The 9184-nt window shown below is 32.0% G+C and overlaps 1 protein-coding gene across 2 annotated transcripts; it reads left to right on the plus strand.

The window, feature by feature from the left end:
- Positions 1-1254: 1254 nt before the first annotated feature.
- LOC137825870 (uncharacterized) lies at positions 1255-5649 on the plus strand. 2 transcript variants are annotated; one of them, XM_068631665.2, is made up of 2 exons: positions 1255-1390; positions 1836-5649. In XM_068631665.2, exon 2 carries the CDS (start codon positions 2020-2022, stop codon positions 3886-3888), a length of 1869 nt encoding a protein of 622 aa, XP_068487766.2. In that variant the 5' UTR covers positions 1255-1390; positions 1836-2019; the 3' UTR covers positions 3889-5649. The 2 variants fall into 2 exon arrangements, with proteins under 2 accessions (XP_068487766.2, XP_068487767.2); XM_068631666.2 differs by having other exon boundaries at positions 1845-5649.
- Positions 5650-9184: the final 3535 nt, after the last annotated feature.

The following is a 9184-nucleotide window of genomic DNA, read 5'->3' on the forward strand; positions in this document are numbered from 1 at the left end:
AAACAGTAAAAAGAACTTATTGTCAGTACAAAAATAAACGTTTTTAATTATTCAAAAAAACAAAACACTTCTCTCTATCCTTGAAAGAAACAAAACCAAATTTCAATCGAAAACAAAACAAAGCACCACCTTTGAACAAACTTTTCCGTCACAAAAATGTTAATAATTAGAAAAAAGAAACCTTAATTAAGTCTATAAAAAATCAAGCCATCTCCTGAGTTAGAAAAACATTTACCCATGTGCTTATAAAAGAAGCAAAACCAAACTTTCAATCGGATAAAAACAACACACCACATCTTCTCTCGCTTTCGTCTTCCACACAATGAAGGCTTGGAGATTAAGAAAACCTAATATCTTCTTATTTTCTAATATCTTCTTATTTTAAGTTTATAGTAGATATTTTTAAAATCAAATAAGCAACACATTTATGTGCAATGTGAGTCTTTGGAGGAAACTTTTCCATAAATATTTTAAAAAAATAATCTTCTTTTAAGTTAAGATCAGTCTAGTTTAAATTAATTTTTTTTGAAGCGGTTAGTAGAAAATATTTTTTACAAAATTATGCACTTAACTAATAAAAATGTTTATTATTTATTTATTCTTATACTTCTCCTATAAGTGCTTATAAATAAGTTAATCCAAACAAATATTTTGTTTTACCATAGAAAGTAAGAGATGAGTATGTAAAAGGTGCAAGATCTCATAGAGTAATTTAAAATATAATTGATATTACACATTTCATTAAAAACAACAACATGCTTTAAGTAAAAAAAAAAAGACAAGATTTGTATTTGAATACGCAATCTAGGATTTTAATTTTAATATATTCAAAATAATTTGGAACTTATTTAAAAAACTTGTTTAACTAAATTAAAAATGTTTGATAAATTAACTTATAGCATAGGCTTCTTGAACTAACAAATACCTGATAGCATTTTCTTTTTATCATATTTATGCTCAATATATTAATGCAAGTCCACTTTATCTTTTGTTTATATTAAGATTAAAATCTCTTTTCATTCATTTATTTACTCATGTGTTTCTATATTGATGGGTGTGATTCAAAAGTATATACACAAGTAAAAGAATAAATATAAATAGTTTTAATCACTATAATTTTATTTTAAACCAAGGTATTCAAGAAAATAACATCTGTCAATAAATGTTTTTGGTATTTTAATATTATATTACATTTAATTATTTATTTTAATTTCTTAATAAAATATTCATCTTCGTATTCTTTTCGCGCGTCGTAACACCCCTCCGTCGTAGAACCTCACTGCAGCCTCCGTCGTAGAAGAACTGAAAAACCCTTCACGCGCTACCGATGTAACTACGCGCTTCCACGTTACATTTCATCTATCTCTATCTCTATTCACGAGCACAATGGGTTCGCATCTTTTCTCCACATAATTATTATTAGTTCTTATTTTTCACTGCGCCTCTTTCTCTCTTTCTCAATATTCCTGTTTTTAAGTGATTGGAGAAGGTTTAGGGATTTTTTTTTTCACGAGTGTGATTGAGTTGATGTGCACAATGGTGAGGGCAGAGTGAGACTTGGGCAAGGGGAATCGATATTGTCTGCTATAGAAACAGGGATTAGCCTAAGTTTATGTTTCTGAAATATTGAGGTTTTCTTCTACAAAGTCATGAATTTGGATTTCTCTAAATAACTTTATATATTTTTTACTGGATTTTTTGGATTGTTTACTGTTAGAGGTTCGGATTTGATAAATGACTAGGTTCCATTGTTGACTTGCCTCGTTTTTAATTTTTTTATTGCATGCTTAGCCTTTAGTATATTAACTTTGCAATTATGAAATGTGTGATTTCAGCCTTTTCAGGTTATGATAGTTGGTGAAAATGGAATTGGTGGCATTGGAGTTTGGATACGAAGTGTTGTAGGTTGGCGAAGCGATGGACTTGGTGATACCCAATATACAGTTTTGCTCATATAAACACTTCCACTGAGAGAGCTATAACATTGGCTCTTCATTCAATTCGGTGAGAGTATGTAATATGGCCTGCAAATCTGAACTATTTGTTCTGCTTGGTGATATTAGGGCTATTGACATTAGAAAACCTAATGGCACCTGCTCTAGAAAGCATTTGGGCAATTGCTTGTTTGCTGTTTCCAAATATGAAAATTGTGGTTTGAAAGGTAATCTGCAACATTTTGAAAGATTCCGAAAAGGTGCTTTAAATGGGATGGAATCCTCCCCAGATGGGGTCAATTCTTCCCTGAGTTTTGAGGATTCTGAGAATGATCATCTCCGCATGTTGGTTAAAAATGGGGAATTGGAAGAAGGTTCTAAGTTTCTTGAGTATATGACTAACAAAGGCAGTATGCCTGATGTCATTGCTTGCACTACTTTAATTCATGAGTTTTGTAAGATTGGAAGGACTAAGAAGGCAACTCAAATAATGGGAATTCTGGACGAGTCTGGAGCAGTTATTGATGTAACAACGTACAATTTTCTGATTGGTGGTTATTGCAAATCAGGGGAGATAAAGGAAGCCTTGCGGGTTTTGGATCGGATGAGTGTTGCTCCAAATGCTGATACTTATGATACAATTTTTCATAGCTTGTGTGATAGAATGAAATTGAAGCAGGCCATGGAAGTACCTGACATAGAGCTGCAAAGCAAGTGTTACCCAGATGTAGTTACATACACTGAATTGATTGATGCAACCTGTAAAGAAAATGGTGTTGGTCAGTCAATGAAGCTGTTAATTGAGATGATGAGCAAAGGATGCAAACCTAATGTGGTTACATACAATGTTCTTATAAAAGGGATATGCAATGAAGGTAGGCTGGATGAAGCAATTAGATTTTTAAACAAATTGCGATCCTATGGTTGTAATCCTGATGTGATTTCTCATACTATTATCTTGCATAGCTTGTGTAGTGGTGGAAGATGGATGGATGCTATGAAACTATTGGCTAGCATGCTTCGTAAAGGATGTTCCCCAAGTGTTGTTACTTTCAATATCTTGATTAAATTCTTTTGCCAGAAAGGCTTACTAGGTAAAGCCCTCAATGTCTTGGAGATGATGCCAAAGCATGGTTGTACACCTAATTCCAGAAGTTACAATCCATTGATTGAAGGGTTTTGTAACGAGAAAAGTGTTGATAGAGCAATTGAGTACTTAGAAATAATGGTATCCAGGGGATGTTACCCAGATATAGTGACCTATAATATTTTGCTAACTGCATTATGCAAAGATGGGAAGGTGGATGATGCTGTTGAGATACTGAACCAACTAAGTTTCGAGGGATTCCTTTCTTCTTTAATAACTTACAATATAGTGATCGATAGGCTTTTGACAGTTGGAAAAACAGAGCGTGCTGTGGAACTCTTTGAAGAGATGAGCAGAAAAGGTCTTGAACCTGATATAGTTACTTACAGTACAATCATTGATGGGCTTTTAAAGGTGGGAAAAACTGAACATGGTCTAGAACTGTTGGAAGAGATGTGCAGTAAGGGTATGAAGCCTAATCTAATTACTTTCACATCAGTAGTAGGTGGGCTCAGTCGTAAAGGAAAGGTTCATGAAGCCATAATTTTTTTTAATTATCTGGAAGGATTAGGTATTACACCCAATGCATTCATTTATAACTCAATAATGATGGGACTATGTAAAACTCAGCAAACCAGCCGTGCCATTGATTTTCTTGCTTATATGGTAGCAAATGGATGTAAACCTACTGAATCTACCTATAATATTCTTGTAAAAGGCATTAGTTGTGAAGGATTTCCTGAGGAGGCTTCCAAGTTATGGAATGAATTGTACTCCAAAGGACTTGTAAAGAGAAGTTTGGTAGAAAAAAACACAGTCAAGATGCAGAAGAAAACATCAATGGCAACAGCAAAATCTACCCATTAAGTTGTGTTGCTTGGGTTACTGGCTACATGGTTTGGTCGATCCCTCTTCAGTTCTGCAGTACCAAACTATCAATAAAATCATCTTTGAATTGTGATATATATATATATATATATATATATATATATATATATATATATATATATAGGAAGCAATCTATATGTAGGATGCAATGCACTACTAAATAGCTCTTCCCATTTATGCACTTAGATTTAGTTGTCCTTCTGTCTTAGTGTCCTCTGCTCACTTGGTCCAGATTATAGATTTTTAACTTGTAGGAAGAGTAGATGATGAATTTTAAGTAGATTTGGTTGAATTTTTTCTTATGGTGAAACGAAAAAGACTAGGCCAATTTGGTTACTTCCCCCTCCCAAAAAAATGAAACTTAGCTTTCCCTAGTTCTATACAAAAAATAAAAAATCTTGGAGCTCAAATATGATTTGATTGAGATAAAATTCTGACCTATTTGTGTCAGCAAATTAAGTTATATGGTGTACTCAGATATTGTACATATTAATACTATTCTGGTTGTTTTCTTTTAATTATAATTTGTGTTCCATCAATTTTTTAGACAGTTTGCCAGCCAAGTAACATCTAAGGATGATGCTACTTCTGTTCTCTGTTTATTTATCTCCAGCAACAAACAAAAGTTTGGCATGTAAAAGTTTAAAGAACAATTATAATTTGTGTCACCACTTAAATATGTCATATTCCTACTTTCTTAGATTTCTGGTGAATAGCAGTTTTGAATAAGCAGACTGGTGTAGGATGTCTGTTGGTAGGTATGCTTTGTATGTTATCAGTCGTGCTACATTGCTTCTGATATCATCGGTTGTATGTTTGTTAGCTGTTTTGCTGCTTGTTTATTACCTCAAATATGAGGCGTGATCCTTTTATATATAGTATGTTTTTAAGACAAAATTCACCCTACCTACTGCTTTTGGCGATATCATTGTTCTTCTCATTTGAAGTGCAAAACGGGCTTGCTTGTGTAACTAAAAGGACCTAGTTCTATGTGAATTGTGAGGTTGGGATAGAGTGTTTGTGTTGCTTTCATTTATTATTATGTGTTTTCTGAAGTTGAATCTGTAGTTTTGAGGCACTTGATGCAATATGTTGTATGCTCACTTAATCAAAATATTTAAAATTTGAACATATAATGGCCTGACCATTTAACATCAAAGTAATATTTGCTGCTTTCAAGATTGCTATGGGTTATGCTAGATTTGCTATGCATGTCTTTGCTAGCAAAATTATATTTGATTGTGTCAATCTAGATATTTTGATGTTTATTATAATTTTTCTGATAAATGATGACAGTGTATCTTTTATGTTTAAAGGTCGATCACAAGGGGAAAATTAATTTGCTTTTAAGTGCCCAGTAAAATCCATCTTGTTCATCTCATGTTGCCAGACTCGGTTCTTTTATTTTTCTCTGAATGTATCTAACACCAGTGACAGATGAAAGATTCTCAACTCCATATGTTCTTTTGTCACCTTCATACAAAACGTGAAAATATCTTTTTATCCTTCTTGTGTTACCTCCATAGAGTAGTTTTCGGATTATGTAATCCGGCCATGCATTTGAAAAAAGATTTCTGGATTACATAATTCAGAAACTAAAAAAGGCTTCTGGATTATATAATTTGGACTAATCATGCATCTGAAAAGAAGGCTTCCGGATTATGTAATCTGGAAACTAATTACGAATTTAAAAAAAAAATTTCGGATTATGTAATCCAGAATATTACAAAGAGATATTTTTGGAAATATGAAAATTTATAGAGGTGAGAGAAGAAAATATGGAGATACAGGATAGTCGAGATGAAATTGTTGTAGCCCGTCCGGTATAACTGAACCATTTAATGTACTGAACTTTAGATATATTGGGTGATAACTTTTTCTTCCTTCACCACCTTCGTAGATTCTTCCAGCATCTATAGTTCTTAAACTACCAAAATTAGCTTATATTCTATTGAAGATTTTTCAGGAAATACTTTCATTCTATAATTCGACATATTTTGTAAAAAATAATAATTCTGAATTATAGAATTCAAAAGATATTTCTAGATTTAGAAATACTTTCTATAATCTACGATCTAAAATATATTTTTTAAAGATTAAATAATCTTTTCGTCTAATATAGGAGGTTTCTTAAGAAACTATGGATTTGGTCGGTCTAATTTGTCATACCAATTTTTTTTTTAAGAGAAATGTTATTCATATAATAATTTATACATTCTTATAGTTAAGGGAGAAAGAAAAAAAAAAAAACAAAGAAAGTCATACAAAATGTTGTACGCATAAAATCTCTTTAATTGGTTAAACTTACTCTACAGTAAAAACATGCCTCAAATTGTATGAGCTGTTGCATGAATAACACATCCCTTGAAGAGTTTAGAAACCATTGGACATTTGTGTCACATGCAGACACATAAATTAAGTTGTGTACGTGTTTTTATTGTGCGTCCATTAAAAGAAGCATTAGTGATAAATGAGGATCAAGAGTATTGAATCGACTTAATTTAAGTTTATTTTTTTAAAATTTCATTAAAACATTATAAATAAGTTGAGATTTATAAAGATGGATTCTTAATTCATTACTCATAATTTATCATGCATATCTTTCATCTTGCTGACTTGAGTAAACCACCTCGACAACTGCAGAAGTTTCAGCAGATGGCAACAAATATCAACCTAAGGAGCACGAGGATGAGCAGAGATTAAGGCAAGGAATACCTGTCAGTTTTATAAGGAGATCTCTTCTTTATTATGAACAATAATAATGAATACCAGTGTTGAAATATAATTCAATATATAGTCCTTAAATGTATCCATCATTTATAAAAACCAAGCTGTGATTTAAATTTAAATATATAAATCTATATAAAATTTACTCGGATATATAGAGACCATTAAATCTCTTGAATGGTCAAAATTACAACACACAAAGTCATTGGAATTTGTTTTCTCAGGATCACACTGCAATTAGTCGAAGACTATACAGAAGTTTTATTCCTTCAAAGTGAAAATAACATAGACACCATCATTTTTATCTTAGCTCTTTACTCCATTGTCCATTTTTAATGAGTATGGGTGTTAGTTACACTTTACCATTTCATGAGCCTATTACCATTTTGATAATCTAAATTAACTTTTATTGTTTATTCTTTGTGTTCTTACAAAATATTCTTACAGGGACGAAACTCTCTTCATTGTCGTTTATTTTTTGTTTTTTTTTTCTTCTATCTTGTTGTCCTTTCAATCTTTTCAGCAGGCCTATATGCAATGTTACCCTGACAATTGATCGATAAGTGTCTAATTTCAATAATATTTCATATTAAAATATAAGCACTTATGAGGATTTATTCTTAATTTTTATATAAAATAATCTCTAATTAATGAATTTATATCTTTTTATATTTTTTATGATATTTATTTGAATAAGAGCATTTTATTCCAACATTTGGTGTTAATTGCAGGTTTATAGGGAAGATTGAAGATTTGGAATAAAGGAGAATAATTTGAGCTAAAAAGAGAAAGTTGGACTGTCCCAAAATAGAGAAAAGCACCGAAAAGCCAATTTTGCAACAAGAGTATCTCGCTCAGGTGAGAATACTTCAAGATAGTTTTTAGAAATTGACACCTTTCTTGCTCAAGAGAGAATTCCTTGCTCGAGAGAATGCATCAGACAAATTGGGTTGATCATCGCGACATAGGAAACAACCTAACCCTAGAAAAATAGGTTAAATAAGGGGTTAGAGGCTCAACCTTAGGGTACCAGATTGAGGGGAAAACACCACCATAGAGTGAATTGTAATCCAATTGAGAGAATGAAAGATGTTAGAAGTATGCATGACTAATTCTACCCTTTGAGATTGAAAGTAATATGCTTGAACTCTTATGTATTGAGATGATATTTATATATTATAATATTCAGTTTTTGATTGATTATTGGTATTGTTGTTTTGTTTCTAAATTTTTGTGACAAATTAAGAATCTTAAATCTGACTGGAAAGTATTTTTAGGGTTCTGATATAAACAATAATACTTAACATATTTGAGTGCTAGGAATAGACTTGAAATGTTAATTTATATTAACGTCTGAACATGAAACTTAATCCCTATTTTTTCAACGTGAAACAACTAATTATTTGTCTGTTTTCTTATTGATCATTACCAACACAATCACTTCAACACTCTTTTTAATTGTTCTATTTTATGTTTAGCGATTATACTCGATAATTCACTGTTTTGAGATCAATATTCGTTCTTAGGGACAATTATTACTTCTGTTAACGTAGTGTATTTTGCCAACAATCAAAGTGTCACGTGTTTAGGATTTCATTGTCTTGTTTATGAGGAGGAATGTCTATTTATAGTTACAGTTATGGATCTGGACTTTATGTTCAATGGAGTCCAATTTGTTTGATAATTGTTTGTACGATTATCCTGTAATGTTTGCTTAATGATGTTGTTAATTAATTTGTGGGATGCGAGATGGGATAAAGAGAGAAACTGATTAGTCAATCCGGGTGTTCGAAATCTAGGTAGTACAATATGTAATGCAAATATTTGACATGGATCTTTGAATAGAGGAAACAGTCGGAACTTACCGTCCAGGAAACCTGGGCCACATATTGAAATGTTGGGACTAATGAATGGTTCACTATCCCACAGGAGTTTAAAATGGAAATGCAAGCCATACATATTCATACGAACATAACATGATAATTTCGTAAACGTCGCAATTCTGTAATGGCCACTACGATTAAGGGACAACTTGTGTCTCCTGCAAATATTCTCTTCACAAACCTACTCTAGATCTTTGCCCCACTCTGGATTGGAGCTACAATAATAATAATCATCACACTTAATAGAACATAGTTGCATGAATCCCCTTTTCAGAAATGATTCACACTATTCTCTGTCCTCTATTATTAACCCATGATTGAATCTGGGAAATTATCTGTTTCGGGTCGACTATTTTTTTCACTTCCTCATTCATCACCTAACTCTCCTGCCCCCACCATGTTTTACTCCATCAATGAAAGCCTTACTGTACCATTAGATTCTCTTTACATACAACTAATCAATCCAAAACGACAAATTTTTATATTCTTCCACTTTCATTTCAGGCCTTAACTTCTTACACTTCCAAAAGTTGACCATGCATTCGTTTCTACGTTCCGAAACGTCAAAAGGAGTGATTTTTTGGGCGTATAAAAGTATTATTATATTAAGAAGTGAACCTAATTCAATATCATAAAACCAGCTTATAAGGTGAGGTTTATATCCA

Source organism: Phaseolus vulgaris, chromosome 8 (genome assembly GCF_051622355.1).
Source record: "Phaseolus vulgaris cultivar YP4 chromosome 8, ASM5162235v1, whole genome shotgun sequence".
Classification (NCBI taxonomy): Eukaryota; Viridiplantae; Streptophyta; class Magnoliopsida; order Fabales; family Fabaceae; genus Phaseolus; species Phaseolus vulgaris.

Excerpts from the sequence above, each read along its gene's own strand:
- LOC137825870 (XM_068631665.2), top strand. The coding sequence starts at position 2,020 with ATGGCCTGCAAATCTGAACTATTTGTTCTGCTTGGTGATATTAGGGCT.